The sequence below is a fragment of the Vanacampus margaritifer genome, chromosome 1 (assembly GCF_051991255.1).
Source record: "Vanacampus margaritifer isolate UIUO_Vmar chromosome 1, RoL_Vmar_1.0, whole genome shotgun sequence".
Taxonomy (NCBI): Eukaryota; Metazoa; Chordata; class Actinopteri; order Syngnathiformes; family Syngnathidae; genus Vanacampus; species Vanacampus margaritifer.
The window spans coordinates 57809288-57836838 of record NC_135432.1 but is presented as its reverse complement, the minus strand read 5'-3'; the positions used below and the strand labels follow the sequence as shown (position 1 = coordinate 57836838).

Sequence of the window (27551 nt, the reverse complement as noted above, 5' to 3'; positions counted from 1 at the left end):
CACATAACATCCCCTATGCAAAACTGTGACAGTATATGGTTACATATTCACTCCCCCCAGTAAATTGTAGTTCCCTGATGGCGTTACTAAAGTCATACTTCACACCCCTGAATTTATTCGTAATGTGAAAAGTAGCTTCAAGCGATTTGAAATTGTACTCTCAAAGCAGTCAGCACTGCAACACTTGACGCTGTGCTTGCTTGTTGAGTCCTACCATTTAACAGCATGCATTCTGCTCTTTGTTTTGAAAGCATTCAATTAAATTATGGAAGAAAATTGCCTGCTTGATGAGGCACTCCCTGCATAACAGACCAAACAAGTACTGTATTGTATTTCAGTTGCCATTAAATTTAGGGTTTTCTTTTTGTGTGTGTGTGTGTGAGAAAAACAGGATTTCCCACAGGGTTAGGGACCTTAGTGCTGAATTCCATTACAGCATGTATGATTGTATCGGATTTCTATGTGTGATTATTGTGTTACAAATGTGTTTCTCTTTTTCCACTGTCACCAGTCAGGAACAAGATGAGCTACAGGGCTTTGGCGTGCATTAAGATTCAGAAGACGGTGCGCATGTGGTTATCCAAGCGGAAGCACAAGCCACGGTGAGTTTTTACTGGATTCCATTGCTATAAAAGCATGTAACCTACCAAAAGAAAGATTATATTCTCTTCTTTCATCAGGAAAAAAAGTTTATTTCTGTTTTCGCTTTGCAGCAATTAGCATTAGAATATAGCTAAGTTTCATCATTATTACAAATCTGTTTAAACTACCTGCTGGCCGTTTTTGTAACAACTACCATTGTTTTAAGCTTTCTCTTCAGTTCAGAGGCTGCATCAAAGTCTTCTGTATGCTCTAGCATAAAAAAAAATAAAAATAATAAAATAAAATAAACGTATTAATACGTCTTTGGGACCATGGCAATATTTAAAATAGAACATATTTATACATTTTTGAGAGCAAATGAGTTCATTGGACATTGACAAAGTTTATAAATAAATTACATTAATAATCCTTAACTTCAATAACAAAGGCCTGATAATGCAAAGTTGAGTCATGCCCCATCACACCGTTTTCAACACTACAGTCCAGTGTATACAGTATTCTTCTTCTCTTCTCACATTCTGAAAGAAAGAAAGGAAGAAAGCAAAAGCAAAAGCAAAACACATGCAGAGTTATTCTTATTCTTATTATTTAATGAAGTCCCACTCAATACTAGTGGGTCGATATCTATTTTGTTCTGTAATGGAATTAACTACACCAGGCTGTTACATGATCAGATAATATCCTGACCTGTATTAGTCTAATTTGTCTTTGCCCTTGGTGAAACATCATGTGGCCAATTAAACAAGGTTATCTTGTATAACTGCTTCTAAGTACCTGTAATTATACTGAATATCACGTGTTTGCTCTGTACAATCGCTTTGGTATTATTGATATAGAAAATATTGCCTTAGCAGTCTCAACTTTTAAATATCTTTGAGAATGTGTTACCTTGCCTTTCTAAAAAAAAAAATATATATATATATATATATATATATATATATTAGAGCTGTCAAACGATTACATTTTTAATCAAATTAATCACATCTTAGAATTCTGATTAATCACGAATTATACACCCTTCTTTTTATTGGGTTGTTTTAAGACGCTGGTTAGACAGCAATTAAAAAAAAATGGTTTTATGTCATTATAGCATTGATGGTATGGTAAAGGTGAAAAACCTGAAGAAGTACATGGAACGTTTCAACGAGGTGGTCAACGGGCTGAAGGAAGGCAAGCAGGAGATGGCCAAGCAGGTCCAGGAGCTGGCGACCTGCATAGACGCTCTGTCAGCCAAGATAAAGGTGAGTCATCACAAACTTTATGCCATCCCCTCTCACGGCATCCAAGGATTATTGTCCAGTTGTAAAGACTGACCTTGTCATAGTGACAGTAAAGCTGCTTATGCGGTCTCCTTTCTAGATGCTCACGCCTAGTATTGAGGTGTGCATGAACTATTTTACTACATATGATGCTAATAATAATAATAATAATGTTTATGTAATGATTTATAGAGGGTTTGAGTCACACTGTTATCCTATTTATGAATGAAATATGATGACATCCACCAAAATTGTGTTACACTCACTGCACCAATACCTCGACGTGGTTCCAGCAGTAAAGTTTTGTCTACTTTCAGACACCAAATTGTGACGTACAGATGGAGCATGTCAAACTTTGGTACACCGAAACGTCTGGCATGGTGCAGAGAGATCAACCGAATTCCCAAACATGTGCATTTATGCACACAGACGTCTCCTTTGCTAAGTGCCCAATCCTCATGCATTCTCTCTCGATCGATATTTTCAATCGGCTCATGGAGATGAAATCCTCTTTTCAATATTGTCCTTTAGTATGGCTGTTCCTTAAATGATCAAACTTGATTAGCAAAATCCCAGTCCACCCCATGCAATAAACACACCTTTTATTGGAGCTGCAAAGTGCAGCAAATCATCGACTAATCTGCATCCCATCCAGTGAGCATTCCCCACAAGTGTTGCTTTTCTTCAAACTGTTGCTCCTCTCGCACCATTAGCAGCTACGATAAATGAGAGGTGATGATGCCTGAGGCGTCCTGGCTGACAGTGACGCAGCGGTGATTCCTGACCCTTCCTATCCCCCGCTTCATCTCAGTCAGCCCCTCAACCACTTTATTCTTCCGTTAGCCTATTAGCAGCCAAGCGACAACACTCACAGTGCTGTGAGCAATGTGTTGCTGAGTGAATAATTCATGGGATGCCGATGCCTGTCATTCAGGCCTCCATACTTTAGGGACAAGACCTTGTCACCTCCCTTCTTTGTGTTCCTGTTAGTGACTCACTTTAATGAATCTGCACAATATACTGACCTCTACTCCGCTCATTAATTGTCTGACAAGTCCGGCAGCCAGTCAGTTGACGTCTATGTATTTATTTATTTATTTATTTTGGTGCATGGCAGCAAAATGTTGGCACCATACAAAGGTCACACTGTCACTAAATTATTCAAAGTTTGAGGAAACTTTTATGTTAAAAAAAAATAAAAAAAGATTAAAGGTATTCCAATTGTATTATCTCTGAAAAGGTTTTATTTTGATGGCCAAGTTTGTTTTTGTGTGTAACCTTCTGTCTCCATTTTTTTAAGATCTTATCCCAAATTTTTATTTTAAAAAAATGATTGAAGAAAGATTATATAATGGGGAAAATAGTGGGAAAAAAAGCTTACTTATTTGTCGCTTTTTGCATAATTCAAACAAAAATTGTTAATAGTATGTCATTCATTGATTGATTTGGTGCCTGCACTGGTACCTCTAAGGATCAATAGAACCGGATTTAAAAACAACAATAATAATAATAATAATAATAAATTAAATTATTATTATTATTTCATGTTGGCTTGATCTGAGTGTATTAGACAATGAACTGGTAAGCAATGTTCACACTGGACTGGATTAAAGCACCTGGTTTGTATGTTTTTCATTGACATTAACATTTTTATCAGCTCAGAAATTAAAAATAATTTTTGATGAAGTCATAAATTGATTGCCCTCGTCTTAGTGGTATTGTGCTGGTATGTTTTTTTATTTAGGTATTTATTTATTTATTTATTTATTAAAAATAACATGTCAAAAGGATGATTATTTGTTAGATGATGCATGTTTGATTGTTTATTTTTTTTATATTTAAAACAGCTCCCAGGTGTTTTAATAGCGTGTTTGTGACATATACTTTCATCAAAATACACCCAAGGTTCCGAGACTTACAGGACACTTAAAATCCCAAATTTTTGTCTGGATTTTGAGGTAGCAGCCTTTACTTGTTCAAATTAGCCACTAATCACCCCTCCCCATCGATTACAGATTTCATTACCACGACGACTGGGAGCCCTAGCTAGGGGTAGCTGCATATTGAGCCCCAGAGTCATCCATGACTATACATTAACTACACAAGTCTGCGTACGGTCACACTTGAGCTAATATGAACCGAACCACATACTGTAGGAATCAAACCTGCTGAATCTGCAGTCGTCCAAACCTCCCTTTCTCAGATCGCTATTCTCCTCTATGAAATTACCAACACCAGGTCTAACTCACCTCCTGTTCAGATTTTCGCCATGTGCTGTGCAAGATTCATGCTGTTCACAAAATTAGAGCCCATTGTTTACACCACATTTCAAATCCGGTTGTTCACATTTGACCGATGAACCAAACACAGCCATATAATGTATATCAGCTAGTGCACTGATCTTTCTTGTGACCTCATCTCCCATCCAACAGAGTTCAATCATGAACCGGAAGGAGATTGACACCGAGTACCAGGTGTTGGTGAAACGCTCAGAGCAGCTGCTGTCCTCCATGCAGAAGAAGAAGCAGCAGGAGGAAGAATCTGAGAGGCTGAAGCACATTGAAGAGGAGATGGAGAAAGAGAGAAAGCGACGGGAGATGGAAGAGCAACGGCGCGAGCAAGAGGAAGAGGAACGAAGACTGTATGTGGCAACAAGGGGAAAGTTCAGTGTAAAATATTTTGGTCTGAATCTGTATCAACTCTTTGTAGGAAATCAGTGATGGAGCTGAAGCGGAAGCAGGAAGAGGAGGATAGAAAAAAGAGGGATGAAGAGGAGAAGGTTCTGCAGGTTTGGGAAGCTTATTTTATTTGTCTTGTTTTGTACTCAACATATTGACATCTGCATGACATCTGCAGAACTGAAGAAAAGCCCCTGTTTGTTTGAGTCAAAAGATCATTTGTCTGGACTGCATTCACCTCTCTTCGGAAAATCAATATCCCTTCCAAGAAAAGATGTTTAGACCCGGTCAAATCTACTTGTCATTCATGCAGCACTTGTAGTCTAATCATTGGTTGGTCCGAAGCTTACTTGAAAGCAGCATCATGTATTTAAGGACATGTTACTGATGTTTCACCTCAGTGTCCTCAAAGAAATCAACCCATGATGAATGATCTTTGTTTCTTATGGGGTGCTTTATATTGTTGGGGCAGTTTGTGCTTACCAACTACTAGGGCTGGATGTCGATTCTAATTTCCTCCTGATTTGATTTTTCTCAATTTGATCCGATCCGCTTCTATTTTGTGTATTTTGACTAATAATGTAACATTAATTATTCTTAAAGAGCTAGGGAATGTTTAAAACTCCACAAACAAATTCCAAATAAGGAAGGCAGAAACTGGTTAAATATTTCAATAATTGTAAATAAAGATTCTGAATGGTCTTAACCTCCTAAGACCCCGGACTCTTGCGTGGTATGCATTTTTTATTTATCTTGGCTATTTGGGATGCCTGCTGAGTTTAAAAACACAAGAATTATCTTTTTACATTATGTCGTTTCTGAGAAAAAGAATGTCTGCATATGTGGCATTTGTTTTATATTTCAACAGAATAAATACAGTCCCATTTGAGTTGTGATGAGCAAAACTCTTTACGTTGTGCCTGATCACAACAGCATTTTCTCTGAGTGCAAAAACAAAACCATAGTAAACATTCTCTATTTTGCATTCTACTGTCCTAAACTGTTCATTTCAACTTCTGAACATGAAACATTTGACTTACACTCCCAAACTATTTTTCCTACATGGAAACATCTTTACACATATGTGTGAAGGGCTGTGTAACAGTTTAGATCTCCCTGTAAGCGGGGAGGAACACCTTGCATACACAACTGCACTCAAGCTTTCCCTGAGCAGCTTTTTGCACTGCAGCACGCTGCATTCTTCAAGTTTACCCCTCAGGCAAATGGGCATTCGCTCTCCTGCGTACTAAGACGTGGGGCACTGCTGTCATTGGACGCCTTTGGACCCAAACATCTGGGTCGTTTTCCTGCTCTGAAAAGTCAGTTATCATTGTCATACTGACCCAAGAAGGTCTTGGCCACATCTTAAAGGAAATTCAAGGAACTGCAAGTCTCTTTTTCAAGTGTCTTTTTTAATGTCTTGTGGACATTTTCAACAAAACTAAGTCCTTCTGTCCACATAGGTGTACATCAGCTTTAACAGCATGGTAAATCCTTGCAGTTACTAACGTTTGTAAAATTTGACTTTTAACACTTATATACATATCTGAACAAGAATCAGCCATAAAATGTCATTGATTTTTTTTTTTTTTTTACCTGGTCAATTCTTCCACCACTAAAAAGCAGTATAATGTCCTCGTTAGTGGACATCAGGCCCTTGTAGAGCAAAATGTAATATTATGCTCTAGACAACTAAAAATGTGAAGTCCACATATGTGGACGCAAGGTCTTAGGAGAAGTGCAATAAGTTAGTCAAAATGTATAAAAACGTACTATATATATTTATTAGTTTGTTTATGTTTTTTTATGCTAGAGCATACAGAAGGCTTTGATGCAGCCTCTGACCTGAAGAGGTCCCTTAAAGCAATGGTAGTTATTACAAAAAATGGCCAGCCGGTGGCAGCACAGTATAAGAGATCAGCCAGGGCCATGTTGCAAAAAGCTCTTTTCCCCAGTCTTTTCAACAGGTGTCTGAATAATGATGAAACTTAGCTATATTCTAATGCTAATTGCTGCACAACGAAAACAGATACAAATATACTTTTTTTTTCCAGATGAAAGAAGAGACTCTAATCTTTCTTTTGGTGGCTTCCATGTTTTTTAATAGCAATAGAACACAATATTCTATGGGCGTTGTAAAATCAGTCAAAATTCACTAAAACAGCCGGGAGCAAAGGGGGTTGCTTCAGTGAAAATGGCTGGGAGTGAATGAGTTAATGTAAAAAAAAATACTTTTAAGATCGTGTGAACAATAAATTTCAAGAAAACAGTAAGATAACAAAAAAATTGCCTTTAAAATTATATTTTCTTATGAATTTATAGCAAAAAAATAGATATTAGAATAATTGATTCATGGTTTCATAAATCGATATTATGCTCAAAAAGGAAAATTGATTCGACATTTCGATTATTTGATATTTAAAACCCAGCCCTACCAACTACTGTAGTTGTTAGAGACATGCTAGTCTGCATCCTTAAAAAAAAACATCAAGGTCTTTGGGGGAAGCATACCCACAAACCTCAATCTTAGGGGGATATTCACAAATCAGGGAGAGCCCTCTATACAGCATATATGCCATTTTTCTATGTGATTTGCAACTAAAATAAAGTTGCTGATTGAATTTCCCCTCAGGGGAGCATAATAAGAATATAGTAAAGTTAAAAATGACATTAAATTAAGAGTGTACCAGGGACTTTTTTGGCTGACTTTATACTGCTCCATGCAACTAATTTACTGTATTGGATTCATTCCCACTGCTCTTGTAGCTTTTTATTTGGACATCAGTACATACTAAATTTTACCCAGAGGAAGCTTGATATAAACCAACTGTGTGCTGCAGTAAACTTACAAAACAAGCCATTTGAACACTATACGCTAAAGCATTATACTGTATGTTATGTAGTTACATTAGCAGACTAAAAAGAAATGATGTTGGTTTGTGTGAAATGGGAAAAACTTGTTTTATTTGTATTTTTTCACACATCCCACACCTCAAGGACGCAACTCTTTAGTGATTGCATAGTGTCATTGGTTGACAACAAAATAATATAATGAGCTCACATTGAAGCTTTGCAAGGCCTTCCCATGGCTATATCTCCCCCGCGCCATCTCTGACTCAGCGCTAAACTGATCTTGCCAGCAACTGAAAATATTGCCAGAACCTCTCCAGTCTCTCACATCTTGGCTCCAATAGCGAATCTGCCATGGTATGATGCTGAGCAGTGAGTACAAGCCCCGCTGGTGGACATTTCTGTTTTTGATAGTTTGGGCAGAAATATGCACACGGGTGGCTTGCTGGAGGTCAGTTTGTAGGCCTCTTGAATTGTTCCTCTCAAGGAGGAAGAAGCAGATATCTGTTCTACTGCCGGATTATTATTGCCCCTCTAGAGCCCTTCACCTCTCCTAGTGAATTGGCCTGTCTCCTTGTATCTCTTCCTTGCTTTTATAGTTTGCCAGGAGCCGTAGTGTGATACTGTACGATCAGCATGACGCTCCAGAAACTACCCCATTCCTCCACAGATTTGTTTCATGCAAATTGCCTCATCTTCCCACCTGTTGTTTGTTCCATTTGCACATATTAGCTTAAATGGATTTGTAATGTTGATTGCTTACTAATTGGACAGCTTGATATCCAGTCATTGGGATTGATTTAGTTAGACTGTGATGATTTTGTGTCTCTTTATTTTACGAGTGCCATTTTTATGCAGCGTATATTTCCCATGTTTTCACTTTCTGCCCTAAATGACAACACCCTGGTCCTGACCTTGTACCAATTCCCAGAAGGCTTCCCATGTGGTCTTGATTGATGATCCTATTCCCTGACAATTTTCCTCTAACCAAACTCATTTGGCCCTCTTGTGTTCTCGCATTTGTTCTCTTATCTGCTTTACTCTCATGTGTTATTTGTTAAATCCATCCATCTTTGCCTTTTCAACACTCAAGATTTAACATATTACTGTTCCTTTTCATATGTGCTTAGATACAAGTAAAGTTTCATGCACATTTTCTGCTCTGACCAATTTAACCCTTAACTCATTCAAAGTATTTGTCTCTGTATAAACACACTTATGAAGCAACTTTTTCACCAAACTTTGCGACCAGTAGAACCTTTTCCCTCACCTTTATTTTCTGCTGCATCAAGGACTCACGTCATGATATCTTGGCCCCTTCAGTACTTAAATCTTTGTGTTGTGGTGTCATTAGGGAAGCTCCGAGAGAGAGGCTTTGTGATTTAGGTCCGCTTTAGAATGACAAAACCTGTGGAATAGCTCTTCCGAGGGCCACACTAGGCTTTGTTGGGAACCATAAATTTTTTTCTTGTGCTCTGTGACTGCAGAGTAGCTCAACACTCAGATCACCCCATGTTTCACTCTGGTCGTGTGTCATAGCTGCTGATCTGACCATCCACCGGCATGAATAATACATTATAGGCTAGAAGGTCATTCATATTTAAAGCTCCTTAAAGGAAATGACCGTATGTGGACTTCATCAATAGCTATAAAAGAGAGAGAAATGTTTCGTTTCACAGTGATATATATATATATATATATGGGTGTCAGGCAATTACAATTCTTAATCGTAATTAATCGCATGACTTTAACATGGTAACATAAAAGTGGAAACATGTTAAACTAAAAGAAATATGGCTCAATCTTTTAGTCATTGATACAGTCATTTCTTAATAAATCATAAAATTGAGTTAAAATCAAAATGATGTAGTGTACTGTAAAAAAAAATAGTGTGATATTGATTTGTGTTGAGGTCATTTTTCTGCCACTAGACGGCATAATTGCATTTGTAAGACATTGGTGACAGCTCAGTGCATTTTTCTTTTCATATTAAGAGCTATCTAATCTTTAAAGCAACAATAAGGAACTTTGAGTTTATGTTGATTATGGCGTCGCCTTATGGACAAAAGTGGTAATGTTATGTCTGAAGGAAGACCACATTTCACATTAGGACAAGCGTATTGCGTCGGTTTTTTGGGGGGGGTTTTCATGCGTTGACATTCAAATTGACTTCAGTCTTTGTAACGAATGGGTAAAGGGAGAAGTGACGTTTGCCATAAAGCAGTCAGCACATGTGTAGTTATGTATATATGTGGAACTTTTCATTGTTGTGGAACTTTTCATTGTTAAGTTTTTTGTTTTTTAAAAAAGGTTATCTCGGGTGCTGACTGATTCTTGTGTGTATAGTAGGGCAGTGATTTCCTACATTAATTAAGCCAAGGCATCCGCAAACTAAAAACAAAAATACTAAAATTATGAGTATCTTGTATCAATTTACTCACAAATTGACATGCTCATTGTAAAATGTGGGCATGTTTGCTGTCAGAGCGACTGGTCAGTAGCTATTGAGGCTGCTGATGGTGATCTTTTTGGGCAGCGAGTCGACTTGGTCGACTTCAGGCATGGTGGGATGAGGAACCGTGACAGTGATGCATTGAATACTTTGGTGAAGACCCCGCCGGCCAGCTGGCCTGCACGTTCTCTGAGTACCCTCCCAGTCAATCCGTCTGGGGAAAACTATTGTTGTGAAAGCGCTTTCAAACTGCAGTGCTGTGTTTGTCTAGACATATGACCAATAAAGCTTTCTTAATAGTGGATTAATAGCTTTAATCAGGCTCGAGCAGACAGCAGAGTTTTAATTGTTATATAGATTCTGGCAAAAAGGAGACCATCCGTATTAAGCCAACATGCGGTGTGTGCGTGTGTGTGATTTTCCAGGCGGAGCTTGAAATCCAGTTTGCGCTGGAGCGTGAGGAGCAGGTCCAGCGGTCCGCCATACTGGAGCAGGAAAGACGTGATAGGGAGCTTGCCATGAGGATTGCACAGAGCGAGGCCGAGCTGATCACCGAAGATGGTCAGCTGGACCCCAGTCTGCGCAGGTATTACATGTGAAAAGAAAGAAAGAAATGCACATGGTTGCATTCGTTTCACAATGAAGTGAATGGACAAGCATTGATGGGTGTTAAACTTACCGTCTGGCTGTTTTGCATGCAAGTAACTCTTTTTTCCCCCCCTATTATTCTGCCCTGTCAAAGTGATGAGACTTTTTCGGATCTTCCTATCTCTGCATCCTCAGCCAGAGCCATGTAAGGACTCAGCACTATTTTAGACTAGTGTCAAAGTCACTCACTTTAGTGCCATAACCCCGATCATAGTTCCATCCATCTCTGAACTGCTTTGAATAGATCAGCAAAGCAAAACCCTTGTTTCATTCCACCAAAGCCGCAATCACGTATCAAATGCAACAATAGAGTTTTTGATTAGACAGAATCACTGCATGTGCTGTTCCAAGGATCCTTGTGTTTGATCAGAGGCGCGCAGCATACTATTTACTCTGTGTGTTTGCTCAGTTTGCTGTTTTGCTCACACATTGATGTTTAGGCGTCGCGTCGGCCGAAGATGGATTATAACTACTCAATACGGGAGCCGGTTTCATTCTTTTATAAGGATTGATTTGCATCTTAATTCTGCATGAATCGGTGTTGATTGCATTCAAAAAGGGAGACGGTGTTCTTTTTGCTGTTGCGACCCAGCAAAGAGGGCAACAAGTACATTCCCTTTTTCCACAGCCAAGCTATTCACTGTTGAGGCGTTTGAACTTTAAATCTAAATATCATTTCCAGTTTTATAAATGTCAGTATGAGTGACGTACAGCAAACCACTCTACTGGTCACCCATCTGCTGTTGAGTAAATTTGCCATTGCTGCGTTGTAACTTTTGAGTTATGCAAATTACGTACCCGTAATTTACGTAAATGCTCATCAAAAAAAAAGTCTGTTTGATCCCACTCTAACCAGAGTAAAATTTACACTTTGAAGAGAGTAAAATATTCTGAGTACATTTTTCTAAAAGTATTTTGTTTTAAATAAACTAATAAAATGTACTCCAAAAAATGTCCCTCTAAAATTGTATTAGAATTTCTAAAAAACATTACTAGGTTTTTGTAATGGCATAGGCCAATTCGTTCGTACATATTAAAAACACTTTGAGTAATTTACTCTCTTCCAAGTTTTACTTTAGAGTGTGACCAAATAGACTCTTTTTAAAGTAGATGTACTCTACAAAATGTACTGTGTATCAAAAGTACTAGCGGTATCGGTTTTCCTGACCACTCAAGATTTAAGCCTGTATTAGTATCAGTCTGAAAGAAAAAAAAAACGTCTCCAAACCGTCTGCCCTAAAGGAGTCTACTCGGAAATCTGCCCGTGCTTGTGCTTGTATATGCAGCACACAAAACTAAAGCACACTTACTTCTACATGCAATACACGTAGACCCACTTCTTGCCTTGGCTGGTGTCATCTTATATTATAATTGACCAAAATAGGCATTTTGGACGCTGCCTATTCCCTTGTTGCTCCAACCAACCATTTCCTATTAGCAACAGCCCATCGCTTCCCTCCCACGGCTTATTTCCTGCCTGCACAATCCTCCTCATCGTGCTCTCTTTCCCATGTTCCAGCTAGACCGATGATGATGGCTCCCACTCTGTTTCAATGTTTTTAGTCAGCATCAATTATAAATGGTAATCTGGGTGATTAGATCAGCCATCCTCTTCTCTTAGACATTAGCAGCTGTAAATAGAGGACTTAATTCCTCGGTATTATTGAATTAACAGCCGCCACTCTGCAGGACGGCTTGTGGATGTGTGCTCAGATCCTGCTGTTAACTGTGCGAAGGTCTGTGCCACTCGTTTGATTCATAAATTAAACTCGGGAGCTAAATGCCTGCGGATGCACGTTGTTGTCAAGCTGGTTGTAAACACTCGCGCAGTCGGCGACGAAGGCGGGGGGCAAAGTGTTGCGTAGCCCTCCTGCTGATGTGCTTGTAACGTGGATTGAATCCCGTGAGAAGCGTCTCGTAGCCATAATGAAGAATCTTTTGTTGAAGCAAACACTGACCAAAGCAACCAGGAAATGAATTAAGCGCGCGGAAAATGTGCGCGTTAGCTAACACATTGGACTTTAGCTCGCACTTTGCGAGAAGTCTTTATGCCTTCATCGACTGCAGGCACGGGGAGGGCTGCCCTCCTGCAGACTTCTGGAAGGTGGTCAATGTAAGAGACTGTCAAGGAGGGTTTCTTAAAGCGTCTGAGAATAGAAAGAGACAGTTCATACTAGATCATTGTTGTTTTGTTTAGTTTTGTTTTTACTGCAAACAAATAAAAATCATGATTACATTTCTAATTTTTTTCAATCCTGGAAATGTGAATAGTTGTTTTGAAGTCAAAATCAAGATAAACAAAAATGGTCCTTCCTCGGATCTCCTGACGGCTTCACGGCTCTGGCTGGGTTCTGGAGTGTTCGGTTTAGGTGAACCGTATGGGATTTTTTAATAGGTTTTAGGTGAACTAATGAATACACACTCACACGCACGCGCACATGCACATGCACATACACATACTCACCCACATACAAAATAAAAAATAAAAATAAATTTAAAATTAAAAAATAAAAATAAAAATAAATTTAAAATTAAAAAATAAAAATAAATTTAAAATTAAAAAATAAAAATAAATTTAAAATTAAAAAATAAAAATAAAAATAAATTTAAAATTGAAAAATAAAAATAAATTTAAAATTAAAAAATAAAAATAAATTTAAAATTAAAAAATAAAAATAAATTTAAAATTAAAAAATAAAAATAAATTTAAAATTAAAAAATAAATTTAAAATTAAAAAATAAATTTAAAATTAAAAAATAAATATAAAAATAAATAAAAAATAAAAAAGAGAGAGAGCAATGACGATGACATGTCAAATCGGTAAAATTACCGAATGAACAATACTGAGCTCTCCAGAAAAAAACAAAAAACAAATTAAACACACAAAAATATGGTAGTATGAGTACATAACCAAAACAACAATGGTTCACTGTAGCACTGAACCCAAGCCACAACTGTGTGTCTAGCTCCCAGTGAGCTAAAATACTGGGCAGCCGGCATCTTAGGACCACATTTGAACAGTCATGAAGTGAGGCACATTAAAAAGATCAATGTCCAAAATTAATACAACAATTTATACCTTTAAAAACAAATTTTTCCACTTGCTGTCGACCTGTGTTGAGGAAATACTTTTCTGGGTTTGGTCAACAAACTGAGCCCTGATTGGTCGTTACCTGTTTCCCGAGCACGGGTTATGTCATCTCCAGTCGACAGCAAGTGGTAAAATTAGTTTTTAAATTAAATGAATTGCTATCACATTCATTATAGACAAAATGATAGGGTTAGGGTTCTTACTGTTGAAAATGGCTCAAGGAGTCAAGTATCCCATTAAAAAAAATTAAATACTTTTTAAAGATAAAACAATTATAGCACGTACACACACACACACACACCCCTACAACAATCATTCTTAATTGACTTTGAAGAAGGTGCACTCCGCTTCCCATTTGTCCCGTAACGAAAACCCGGTCATTTTCATTCATTAAAAAAAACAACAACGGTCACCTGGACAGGATGTTAAAAAGTCGACATGTCCGAACAAAAGAAGACATTTAATCACCTTATGAAAATCCACACAAGTACAGCGGCGAACATGTAAACTCCAGTCCGAAAGGCGGGAGCCAGGATTTGAATCTCAAACCTCTTGATTGTGAGGCAGGTGTGCCAAGTTACCCATTTTCTACCCAGCCCATTACTTAAGTCAAATTTGTGTTTTTGTCCAAAAACAGTACTGCTAAAATCATTGATCCGTGGTGTTTTGGTTGCTCTTAAAAAATACAATTCTTGCTCGTGAAAGGTGAAATATGTACTTAGGTAACAACCTCACATTATTGTCTCATCATTGGCAGGCAGTGTACCTTTTGTGCACTGTCACCGTCTATTTCTTTATGCGTCACGCACACCCATCATTACCTGGTCTTCTCCCGCAGGGGCCCTCAGGTGCAGGCAACCAAAGCCGCTGCCGGTGTGAAAAAGTATGACCTCAGCAAGTGGAAGTACGCCGAGCTGCGAGATGTCATCAACACTTCCTGTGGTGAGGAAACCCGGCTCCCTTGTTTGTGTGCATCTTTTGCACTTTTTGTGGATTTCTCCCAGTCATTTTCTTTTAAAGTATCCCGAGAGGTTGCCAAAAAAGCTGCGCCTGCAGCTGTACGGGTTCATGCGGACACATGAGATCTTGTGCTCATCAAATAAAAAAGACGGATCAGTGGGTGCTCCCACAGCTGCTGCTGCTCATTAGGCTCTTTTTTTTTTAAAGTGGCACAGTAAGGAAGTTATCACCATTATGGAGGATGACGGACCTCTGCCCTTCCAACTCGTTCTCAGCCAACTTCTACTCAGTCAGCATGAAGATCGGAAGATTTTCCACCGGCTGCCTGGCTTATGTCTTTATTTTAAGTCAAGCAACTCGGATACTTCCTGTGGGATCCCAAGGACATCTGGGTAATCTGTGAAAGCCACTTTATGTAATGCCGCTGCTATACAAATCCATTTTTGAAGGCCAATTAATTAGAGGCGAATAGTCTCGCATCCAACTACTGAAGAAGGGATTACCTCCGCCAAGGAGGATGTTTGTGTTCAACTTACAGTTTTGGATATATCAACCTGTATTTTTAGGACCTGATAATGATGACGCTTCTTTCTTAAAAAATGTAATGTCAGCTGTCATTCATTCACACAGAAAATTGTCTTTTTTCCCTGTGCAGTAAAATCATACCTTGTTATCGACACAATTGTTTTGTGTGTCGTACTGCATCATTTTTAATTTGATACATTATTTTTTTTGGGAGAGCTCAGTATTGTTCATTCGGTAATTTTACCGATTTGACATGTCATCATCATTGCTCTCTTTTTTTTTTTTTTTTGTATGTGTGCGTGCGTGCGAGTGTGTGTGTATTCATTAGTTCACCTAAAACCTATTAAAAAAATATCCCATACCGTTCACCTAAACCGAACACTTCCAGCCAGTCGTGAGGCCGTCAGGAGACCCGAGGAAGGACCAAAGAAAAGAAAGGAAAGTGAAATCCAGCACCGACCAGACACCACCCACCAGTCCTTCACCAACCCCAGAGACATCTAAATTCCAACAAATCAGGGAGACCTCAAGAGACCAAAGGAGAGACTGAGGAAAGGAAGGAAGGACAGACAAAGCAGAGTGAGATCCACAGACACCAGCCTCCACCGATTCAACGACCAGAAGAAGAAGCAGATTGTGTCTGAGTTTCGATAGATGCTGGTGTGGTGATGCATTTATGTCAGTATCGGATCTCAACTTGAGTCAAACAAAGTTCTACATTTTTCCCCTCATCTGTGATATTCAAAAAGTTACTTTTCATTTGAGGTTGTATTGATCCATTCAACAACCTTAATGCTACATAATGCAGTACTGTGCAAAACTCCATTTTAATTTACATGCGCCATTACATTTGCTGCTTTAGCAATTCTTTAATGACCGCATAGAAACCAAATGTCACTCAGTGGACTGCAGACGCGTTAATTGTTAACAAATGTCATGTTTATGTTCATTTGTCCATCTGTTTGTTAGTTGGCAGGCTCTTTTCTGGTTTATGGAGGATGACTAACTTGATTCTGGAAGGTGAACTGTTCCATTGATGCCCCCCCAAAAAATCATAACAAATAAATACATTCCTTCATGTATGTGCACCTTTATCCAGATGCCCACCAGAATTGAAAGTATTACGATGAAAAGAAATTTGAGCACATTTATTATTTCAGAACTGGTCGCTCTCCTGTAAAAAAAAAAAAAAAAAAAAAAAACAATTCAGAACTGGTCGCCTTTGCAGTCATCCGTACCCAGGAATTAGTACTCAGCTTCAAAACAATTCAACCTGATCTATTGTATGTATAAGTTAACGCCATGTTTTGTTTGGACAGACATTGACTTGTTGGCGGCCTGCAGAGAGGAGTTCCACCGGCGCCTCAAGGTCTATCACGCGTGGAAGTCCAAGAATAAGAAACGCAATGACGACGGAAGCGATCAGAGGGCTCCCAAATCTGTCACCGACTATGGTTCGTTCAGGAAATGTTTCTGTCCATCCCCTTCCGAATGCATTTGCATACTTCATGAGCATGTTTTTTTTTTTTTTTTTTTCTCCACCACTCTCCCGTCCCTCACATTCATTGGCAGGGATTAATGAGCTTCCTGTAAATAAGATGCCTGTGCTTGGCAAAATTCAATTAGTCGACAAAATACAGCGGCCAGAAAATGCAGCCGCCGCCTCCTATGTGCTGAAAAATATTTATTCTAATTAACAAGTAACTGCCGGTCATGCTTTGTCAGGTTCAACAGACGCTAATGTGACAGCTCACTGCTTTGCTTTGTGCCGGAAACACACACACACACACATTGTTTAGATGCATGAGGGCATACTGCTGATCTGCATTTTGGCATTTTGCGCAACAAAAATGGATTGTTGACATTGATAAGGAATGTGGACATGTTTAGACCCTTTGAGGCGGATTGTCCTCTAAAACGACAGCTCATTTTTCAAATCTAATACTTATATGATGATTCTCAAATCTCTGTAGATTGCTTTCAGAAGAATCGAGTTGTAGTTATAATTTGGAGGGGTCTCAAAATTAGTACGTTAATTTTGAGTTAATCTAAAGTTCCTTTATCTCCACTAATTTTTGAACGCGTGATTAATGACCGCCCCTTACTTGGAAAGCTTTTGCTGGGGGAATTCCAGTTGCAACGCAGCAGACACGTCCACATCTAAATTAAGCTGTAATAAATGTAATAATAATACATATATTTGTGGAGACCGAGAGAGTTACTTAATGTTAAAGATTAGATAGCTCTAAATATGAAAAGAAAAATGCACTAGGCTGTCACCAATGTCTTACAAATGTAATTATGTCATCTAGTGGCAGAAAAATGAGCTCAACACAAATCAATATCACACTCGTTTTTTACAGTACAGTACATCTTTTTAATTTTAACTCAATTCTATAAATTATTATGAAATTACTGTATCAATGACTAAAAGTCATTGATACAGTAAGTTTCCACTTTTATGTTAACAAAAGTATGAAAAGTTGGGGGGGAAAATGTTTTATTGTACATTTAGAACAGATGTAAAATTTGCGATCAATCGTGAGTTAAATATTGAAGTCATGCGATTAATTACGATTAAAAATCTTAATCGCCTGACACCCGTAATAATTTGTATAAAGCACAATTTGTCATCCAATCCGTGAAACTGGATTTGGCCATCATTTAAAGAAAAGATTCACATTTAGATCAATTGTAGTTGTAATAATTTGTTCCAGAGTCCAAATTATCAGCATTAGAAAACCTTTTTCAACAATACAAATCATGTTTTAAGTAATATTTTACCATGATTCTTTACAAATTTTCACACGTACTTGTAGGCAAAATGCTACAAACATAGTACAGTATATTTCCCATAATGCCACGGGATAATACTTGTTACATACCCAAGTCAAAAATGCCGAACCTAAATCATTCACTGCAGACATAATAATAAATCATAAAAGTTACGAATCAACAATGTTTTTACTTAATTTTCGAACATATTGGTATAATGTGGGCCAAATGTTTAAAAAAAAAAAAAAAGAATTTTTTTTCCCACTCATGCATGTGCAAATAACTTAGCATTATGGGAAAATATGCTATGTTTGTAGCATTTAGCCTACAAATACGTTCAAAGGTACATTTTTTGAACACACAAGTATAAAATGAAATAGTAGCAATGTTGAACATGGCTAACTACTGGTTATCCTCTCCAACTATTACGATACTGACCATATTTTTCAGACCTATAAGTCACTCCAGAGTATGTCACATTTTTTTCTTCAAAAATAATGAACATAATTTAGCCTAAGGTTGATTAATTACGGGATCATTTTTTAAATCTTATGTGTCTAGTTCGGACTCTGTGCTCCCTCTCCAGCGCAACAGAACCCTACCCCCACCATGATGGCCCAGCACCAGGAAGTGGCTATGAACCGGCAGCAGCGCTACTTCCGCATCCCTTTCATCCGGCCGGCCGACCAGTACAAAGACCCGCAGAATAAGAAGAAGGGCTGGTGGTACGCCCACTTTGACGGGCCGTGGATCGCCCGACAGATGGAGCTGCACCCGGACAAGCGGCCCATCGTGTTGGTGGCAGGTGAGTCAGGTCACGTTGGGTCAAGCGATGCGCATTGAGTGATGATGAGACCTGTAAGACCAGACTTGTTAGGGAGAGTCATCGCTGGTGATGAGTCATGGTTCTTCACACCAGTCTGATGTAACCAAGGCCGGAAAAAGCAGGGCAATCAAAGCGCAAAGTCCAAATCGTGTTGATCGAGGTGAGATTTGTGTCAGGAAAACTTCACGGCTGCTTCACCGTGACAACACGCCACTGTATGATGCTCTGAGCATCTGACAGCTCCTGGCTGGGAAGAACATCACTACTGTGTAATTTTTCCTCATTCCAAAGCGTAACGGTATCAAGGACTCTGGAAATATCCTTTCAGGAGTGTAAGAATGTGTGGTCGTCAGAGAAAGCTGGGAAAGTGTGTTAGGCTTCAAGTGGATTATTTTGAAGGGTACATTTTCAAGTTTGAATTTGAAATATATATTTTGTGACGCCAGTCCTGGAACTTTTCTGACATACCTCATACTTCCAAATTGCTAAAACAAGAAAATTCACATTTTCATCTGAAAATGATGTTGCATAAACTACTGTAAGGATGGGCATAATAATCCATTAGTCAATTAATTGATCGTAATCACTTTAAGACAGTTGGTCTTGAATTAGTTGAGGCACACCTTGGTTGCAATCAGCAGAGGTTCTGTTGATTCAGAGTACCATTGTATTATTTTGTTCAAAATATTCACTCTTCTATTGTAGTAATAAAAAAAAAAGATAATTAAGTTCTATGGGAAACATACTTTACATTACAGAGTATTTTTTGCCATCTAATTTAATTTGGAGGGGAAAAAATACGCAGTATACCGTTCCTGACTAAAATGTCTGTGTAAGAAAATAATTAATTGATTTTTAATATTCTTAATGGTCAATTAAGTAATTGATGTTTAATGCTCATGCCAAGTCTAAATTTTACCTCGTCAATGAATCTTTTCTTGTCTGAATGTGAGCAGCAAGCATTCATATTGCATGCATTACCGCATCCAAAACTATTTATTATTCTTTCCCTTCTTTTTTATTGCAGTTAAAAGTCTTAACGCGTTTAAAATCAGTTTGGCTTCTCTACGATCCATTTCCTCCACCCACATAATTGGATTTCATGGCAGAAAGAACAAAGTTCAGATGATGGACAGAGACGCAGTGAATGAAGCAATGATGTCATGGCATCAACGATTGATTGTGTTTTAGTCCTGCACTGCAGTCCTCAAATCCTTTCTTTCTTTTACATTTCGCTATCTTTCATCTTCACGCTTAACTTCCTGAGTGAATCGCAATTTTCTCCATGCGGAATTGTCTCCCGCCTCAGGGAAAGATGATATGGAGATGTGCGAGCTGAGTCTAGAAGAAACCGGTCTGACCAGGAAGCGGGGTGCCGAGATCCTGCCCAGGCAGTTTGAGGAAATCTGGGAGCGTTGCGACGGGATCCATTACCTGAAGAAAGCCATCGAGAACAAGCAGGCGCGGCCCACGTACGCCACCGCCATGCTGCAGAATCTCCTCAAGTGAACTCGTGCGTCGGCCGCGCCTGTCGCAAGGCAAGCGGGATGTGTTGGATGATGCAATCTTAGCGGTCTCCTTTCATGTTGTGTTGTTTGTAGATGTTGTGTTCACCACCCTTGAAGAGGCCTTAAAATTGCACCTCACCAAAAAGACCAACCTCAGACCTTAATGAGCGGCGCGTTAATTGTCGTTTCAACCGTGTGTTTCCCGAAGGTTAAAACGTAAAGTTCATCGTTTTCATCTCAATCTTTCATCTTTTTTTGTATTGATGCTCATTTGATATGCGTGAGGACCTTTTTTGCTTTTCACGTTTGCAGTGGGTTTGTTTGCTTCTTCAAAACGCTCACATCGTCTTTCATCTTTGCGTTCTGTTTGTATTTGCACTGCAACACTGCAGAGAATAAAATTAATATATCACCCCTTCATTCTTCGTTGTGCGTTTTATTCTTTTTCCTGTAGCGGCCGAGCTCATGAAAGTCAAAGTGTGAAGGATCGTGAGTAGTGCAGCAAGTAAGTCCCAACTGGACTTGACGCCCTAATGGGCATTGCGGCAAACGAGATTAACGTACAGATAATTTTAAACGAAGGCAAATGTGCGGCTGATGCATCGCACGCACACAAGATGATCTGCAGCGTTAAAGCTGATTAAAGGTTCACTGCAGGCATTTGTTCTTCAGCTTGCACACTTGGTGAGCTTGGACGTGATAAACACGGTAAATTAGCTCATCTAAACAATCATTTGTCTCATTTAACGTATTTCCAAATGTGTGATGCCGGGTCATTTATCAAAAGGGAATTGCTGCTTTCAAGCAGTTATATGAGGAAAGGCATCTGTTATTGGCGAAATAAAATATGTTTTAATTTGGTGTGATGAGGCATGGCTGCTGTTAACAGAATTTTATTTTTTTTTCTGAATGGAAACAACTAGGCAATTATATGAGGTGAGGCATTCACTTCTTTGGGTTGGAACATGCCTAATAAATATTTAAGGTATGGCATTTGTAAATGACATTTTATTTCTTCTTGAGTAGACGTTTATTTGTAGTGATGTGCATTTTTTCAGTGGAAGAAACACTGATTATTTGAGGCAAGGTGTCTGTCGGCACATTCCTGCATAGGCATATTTGAGGTGAGGCATTTATTTGCTTCAGCCTGTTATTTATGTATGGGATATATTAGCAGGAATATATATTTTTTTCTGTTCAGGGAAAAAAAATCTTGATAGAGAAAAAATGTGTTTTATTTGAGGTGAGCATTTATTTGTTTTAATATTATGGCTTAGTGATTATTTGAGACATGGTGGCTGTTTGCAAAAAATATTTGTTTATATATTTCTGATAGGAAAAAGAGGAGTCATCTAATTGCGATGAGGAGTTCATTAACGACACACATATTTGAGGCGTGGAGTCTGTGCAAATATTTATTTGAGGTGAGGCTTTTATTTGATTCAGTGGGCAACACAATTATTTCAGGCATGGCCTCTTGTTTTATTTAGAAGAAGGAGGCTTTTAATTAATTGAGGTGAGGTGTTTCACTTGATGCAAACCCTTGATTATTTGAGGCATGGCGTCTGGTATTACAAATATTTTTACTTAAAAGGGAAGTATTTATTTGTTCACTGGACAGTTGGCCCATCATCAATTGAGGTATGGCATCTATTATTGGAGATACGCTACATTCCAAGTTTCTAACCCTTTCAACTGCCACAAAAAAATATCCGATGCAAAACATTTTATTGTTTATTTTAATTGTAAAATGTGTACAAAAAAAAACAAAATCTTCACAGATGAATGATCAGACTTAGAGAAGCTTTGAAGAATTGTTAGAACATAACAAACCTAAGCCTTTTTTTCTTTTAGTTAGCATCAACTATTACATTCATTCTCGTATTTTTAGGACGCGACAATGGCGCATAAAAAGCATGTCTAAAGTGAGATACCACCAAGTGTGTCACTTTGTAAATAAATACCTCATTGTGAGGAAAGAACAGCCATACAGGTAATTATCCTATCGTTCATTATGTGTAATAAATATTGGATTCCACATGAAAACAACATCATTCCGCACACATTGCAATATCCATAGCGCACCGTCTAGCAAGACACATTCATCACTATGAACAATTCATGACCTAACACTCTACAGGGGCTTCGGGGGGGCGTGGCATCAAAGATACAGTTAAGCATGGATCCTTCGCTGGGTTTGTTGCCGTGGCAACTGGGGCCCCGGGACGCCGCCGTGCCATCACACCACGGTGGCCTCACCGCCTTCGCTGTCTGATGTCCACAGAAGAAAACACGCTCTGTATTCATTTGGCAGTCGCCACGTCTGAGAGAAGCAAGAAGAGATACGAAAGATAAAAACAAATCCGCGCACTCCTTTGAAAATGCCATCATTTCAAAAGTCTTTCCGCAATTAAAAAACTGAGCACGCCGCACACCCTCTGATTAACCCCAGACAAAGTTCCGCTGTTGTCGTGGGATTTTCCTGACATTTCCATTTCCAAAAGCCATATGCCCCACAGAGAGTTTCCAAAGCAGCAGAGGGATCTATTCTTAAAAGGTAGCAGTCAGCAGAAAGGTACAAAGGAATTTCCAAGCTATTAGATATGCCATGGAACACTGTGATGTTGCTGAAAACTGGACTTCCCCACAAAATGGATTAAAAAGTGGGAAAGGGAAATTCATCAGCAGTTTTGGAGGAGCAGCAGGAATTTCTAGGGGTATTGGCTGTCTCCTACTGACAAGATTTTTTTTCCATTTGTTCTATGTCAGGGCTGTTTGGCAATTTTTTTACACTTTTTGCAACACAGAGAAATGTGGTGAGGGAGGCTGCAAGTAGGCTTACAGCAACATTAAATGTTTGAGGAGATGCGCTGAAAAATTACAGCTTTAAAATTACCTCTTTTAAATACAAATATTTGGGTAAACAAAAGCAGCATTTATGTCAACATTCTTCTTTTGTTTTAATTCTCCTTAGTATGTCACAGTGTCCCATCACTGGTGAGCTATTTTTAGAACAGACCCGTGTGCTACTCATGTTCTCCATGGGGCTAACTAGTACCCACTGGCACCTTTTTTTAAAATCTTTTTTTTCTATGTGATGTTTATTTTTTTAAATCAACAGAGCAAAAAAAGCATCCGTGTTTGCAGAGTATCTCTTTCGTCTCGCTCCATCCCTCCTGTTGCTCACCCTTCCTCTCTCTTCTTGCGAGGAGAACCGTTAATTCAAGGGAATTAACTACAATAAGGTGGCTTGTTTAATCAACTCTGCAAGCAGCCAATCTTATTTTGCCCTGCTTAGAAGTCCCCTCACCCTTACCATGACAGCCAGTATTAGCAGTTATTGAAACCACTTTAAACCATCAAACCGATAATTGGCCCATGCCTACTTATGATCTGATGAAGCCAAACTTGACCTTTTTGGCCATAATTTGTAGCTTTTTTGCAACACTTGAGTATTTTCGTGCAAGAGTTCCTGTGGGAACCTCAGTTCATGAACAAGATTTTTTTTGTCATTCTTCAGTTTTCATTTTGAATTCGCTTTTTGGGGGGATCTTTTGCTGAGAAATGTATTCCTAAATGTAAACTTCCTGCGAGTCATCATATTTTATTTTGTTTTTTGGTGGATTCGAGAAACAGTTACGGAAGGCTACGAAGAGGTTCGACAGCAGCATTAAGCATTAGGAGTGGCAGGAATTTCTGTCACGTACTGGCTGTGTCCTACATGTGACAACAATCTCCCATATTCTTATAAGTGTCATTAATCAGATAACAGAATGTTCAAGCAAGGTTAAAATTGCCCCCCACCCCCCAAAAAAAAAACATACATGAATGCTCATTTTTGGAGTGCCCCAGATAAAAATTTTGTTAAAAATTTGTAGGGCGATCAAGCATATTGCTAATGCACAAAATATTTTAGGAATCTGCATTTGCTGGGAATGATTGGGTTTTTTTGTGCATATTTTCCTTTGCACACTTGTCATAGATCTGTACAATATTTCATGCAAACGTGATCAAATATTTACAGTCGCACTTGCAGATAAAGCGCATATTTAACCTGAAGGGAGCAAATCATTGCTTAATGATGAATCTATCTCATTCCCACTCCTACTCAACTATCCCCGGGTGGTTTTCTCACCTCATTGTGCGGGATGCATTGATGGAAGTCCACCAGCTCCGATACTAACTTTTCGGATCTTGTGGTGTAGAGTTGTCTGGGGATCTGTGGGAAAGACACACGCACACACACAAAGTGGACACCCACTGTGTTGACAACACGCTTCATTAATTTCTCATGCCAGCCGAGGCGTCTGGAGAGCACGTAAGCAGATGGAGAGTAAATAAAAAGTGACGAGCGCTACAGTACAACAAGCATTTTTGACCTAAAGCTATAACTACACAGCAGATGTCATCTTTGGAGGGTTTTTTGCGCGGCAGGTTTTTGGAAGTTTTGCAACATTGTCGGGAGCCTCAGCTGTGTTCTGTGTCCTCACAGAAGTGAAACCTCAAAAGTCGGTTCTTAAGTGGTTAATTCTGAGCACGTTACGCTTCTTCTTTGGCTTTGTGCAACACATATTCCAATGGCGTGAACCAACGGCAACGGCATTCATGACTTGCCACGAGACGTCATATCGCATGAAACCTTAGCATTAGCCTCGTGTTTTTTTCTAATGGAACGTTACCCAACAACGCAGACGTGCAGAATTCATTATAAGAAAACCAATGATGAACATGAATTTTGCTTTTGAATGACTGCTAAGTATTACATATCAAATACATATTGGAATGAAAGAGAAAAAAAAGCAATTAGCAACTTTTAGTGATTAAAGTTCATGATTGATGCTTTATCTCTGACTTGTTTTTTCAGAAATGAACTACGCAGACATCTCGGCCATTTTTACAGCAAAGTACATTGACTTATGTCTGTGTACTGTTTTAGGGCCTGGTCGTGACGTCATTATGTTGTTATGATGTTGATGTTGTTAATTCCTTGGCAGTTACTATGTCCCTTATGATGATAATGTTATCCCTAACAGGACGGACTGGGCACCAAGTGGGGGCCTTGGGGTCATTGTGTTGTTATGATGTTGTTGATGCCAGTGGCCATGCAGTTACTATGTCCCTTACAATGATAATATCAGTTATATTAGTCACTTAGTGTGTCTAGTCACTTTTATTTGATCATATAGGCTTTTATTCTGTAATATAGAATTGTGCATTATTCAATTATTCCCTTCAGGCAAACATGTTTCAAAACCCGAACCGATAGGAAGTTACAATTTCTGTTGTTACAAATGACGTGTTGTTATGATGTTGTTGATGCCAGTGGCTATGCAGTTACTATGTCCCTTACGATGATAATATCAGTTATATTAGTCACTTAGTGTGTCTAGTCACTTTTATTTGATCATATAGGCTTTTATTCTGTAATATAGAATTGTGCATTATTCAATGATTCCCTTCAGGAAAACATATTTCAAAACCCGAACCGATAGGAAGTTACAATTTCTGTTGTTACAAATGACATGTTGTTATGATGTTGTTGATGCCAGTGGCTATGCAGTTACTATGTCCCTTCCGATGATAATATCAGTTATATTAGTCACTTAGTGTGTCTAGTCACTTTTATTTGATCATATAGGCTTTTATTCTGTAATATAGAATTGTGCATTATTCAATGATTCCCTTCAGGAAAACATATTTCAAAACCCGAACCGATAGGAAGTTACAATTTCTGTTGTTACAAATGACAGAGAGTGCGTTAGAGCAGTGAGTCGGCTACTTGAGCAATTAGTAGCATGGCTGTTAGTTCAAGTGCTAGCGCCGCACAGCACTGTGTACCTCAATACTGAGATGTATGTTTTCAACTGAGGCATACAGTTCCGGCTCAGACTGGTGAGAGCGGGACGAGGCCGAACTCGAGGGGCACGGCAGTGTGGACACTTGGCTTAAGATGCCATCGTCATTCTCATATACCGGGTTCACCCTCAAAGTATTTTCAAAGGCATAGGGAGCAAGGCTGTGCCTAGTGGGGGGGAGGGGGGGGGTGGAAAGAGGTTTTGTAAAAAGGCTCACATCACAAACATAACGAGAACGCTGAAGCGTTTCTGACTTACACCAAAGTCACCGCCTTCCTCGTCGCCGCGCACTTCTTGTTAATGAACACCAGAATGCCGATGATGGCGCAAACGAGGCAGAGGCTCCCCACGAGGCAGGTTATAATAAGCGACGGGTCGAGTGGTACCGACACCAGCTCGCTGCAGCGCTCCCCATGGTAGTGCCAGTATTTGCCTACAGGGCATCTGGAACATGGAAATTATCTAGGTTAGCTAGAATAGGGCACACTTCAAGAATGTTTTACCGTCATCTTAGTGAATTTTTGACACCCCGCTACCATGATTTAAGGGAAGAATTGTTGGGACACCAACAGTGGGCTAAATTTACATACTGTGCATATTAAACCCTGGATTGTATTTGTCCCATTTTTGGCTTTTTTGATGTATTTCATTTGTTGTATCAAAAAGTATCCCAAAAAAACACAAGGATGCTAAAATTTTCAACAGATTGTCACAACATGTACAGGTTCAAAATGGCACTATTGCAAATTGGAGATTTATACCACGTTTCATTATGAAATGCCCATTTTGGTCACATTGACTGCTATTATTAATCAGAATTTTTGATAAAAAACAGGCATGCATAATAAATTCTGCTGTTATGATGTATTGACTTTTTCAAGGCTCTTTGAGAGCAAGCAATACATGTGATCATGAGGAAGCTAAACATGGCAACCTAAAACAATGTAAAAAGTATTGGAGAGGATTTTTACTACAAATTAAGTTGTCTGATTCACTTAAAAATCGCTTTATCAACCTGTAATAGACTTGTAGCCTACTTATGGTTAACAAAAAATATATATAATTCATAAACTGTGGATGTGGCGGAAAATGTTAGATTCTAGCCAATCAATAACGAATGTGCCCCGAGTAGCGCGGCGGCGTAGCTTCTTCCTACTGTAGCTAGCCCCTCGCGTGTGTGTTCAAAGTTAACCAACAATGGCAGAGAAGGTTACAGGACCACCGAGCCGTAAAAGAAAGACTGTTTTGGAGGTTGCTGAACGGAGGAGACAAGGACTGAAAGAGTGAAGCCAAACAAAAGTAATTTTGGGCAAGTCACTGATCTGACTATATTACTGGATAGCCGATAGGCCAAGACTCTTGAAGCCGCGAGGCCGCCATATTACTCCTCCCAAGAAACGCTTCTCAGCATACAATCCTATACATACCGTCCACTTGTTGTTGTTGTTTTTTAAACTTGTTAAAAAATAGTGACTACCCCACCTATGAGCCTGTATATGTTTAATCTGTACGTATACATA

The 27551-nt window shown here is 38.9% G+C and overlaps 2 protein-coding genes across 8 annotated transcripts in view; one reads left to right on the top strand and one right to left on the bottom strand.

The window, feature by feature from the left end:
• The window catches only part of LOC144043485 (unconventional myosin-VI-like), a 44005-nt gene extending 23409 nt beyond the window's left edge, over nucleotides 1-20596 (top strand). Inside the window, exons 24-33 of one of the 3 annotated variants that reach the window (XR_013291114.1) lie at nucleotides 512-602; nucleotides 1694-1844; nucleotides 4295-4503; nucleotides 4572-4650; nucleotides 10268-10428; nucleotides 10585-10635; nucleotides 14421-14524; nucleotides 16387-16521; nucleotides 18404-18647; nucleotides 19978-20123. Coding sequence is in view for 2 of the 3 variants with exons in the window: in XM_077557174.1 (XP_077413300.1) it covers nucleotides 512-602; nucleotides 1694-1844; nucleotides 4295-4503; nucleotides 4572-4650; nucleotides 10268-10428; nucleotides 10585-10635; nucleotides 14421-14524; nucleotides 16387-16521; nucleotides 18429-18647; nucleotides 19978-20177 (1400 nt within the window). In the remaining variant the exon portion in view is untranslated. Of the gene's footprint in view, nucleotides 1-511; nucleotides 603-1693; nucleotides 1845-4294; nucleotides 4504-4571; nucleotides 4651-10267; nucleotides 10429-10584; nucleotides 10636-14420; nucleotides 14525-16386; nucleotides 16522-18403; nucleotides 18648-19977 lie in introns of all 3 variants that reach the window. The other 2 variants (XM_077557174.1, XM_077557183.1) reach the window with 2 other exon arrangements.
• Nucleotides 20597-21585: 989 nt separating this feature from the next.
• Nucleotides 21586-27551, bottom strand: part of impg1b (interphotoreceptor matrix proteoglycan 1b) — a 30905-nt gene continuing 24939 nt past the window's right edge. For 4 of the 5 annotated variants that reach the window (XM_077557125.1, XM_077557142.1, XM_077557134.1 and 1 more), the window contains 4 exons: nucleotides 26290-26475; nucleotides 26015-26198; nucleotides 24312-24395; nucleotides 21586-22499 (listed from right to left, as the gene is read on the bottom strand). In XM_077557125.1, the coding sequence (XP_077413251.1) occupies nucleotides 22416-22499; nucleotides 24312-24395; nucleotides 26015-26198; nucleotides 26290-26475 (538 nt within the window). In that variant the 3' untranslated portion in view covers nucleotides 21586-22415. The remainder of the gene's footprint in view (nucleotides 22500-24311; nucleotides 24396-26014; nucleotides 26199-26289; nucleotides 26476-27551) is intronic. The other variant, XM_077557151.1, reaches the window with a different exon arrangement.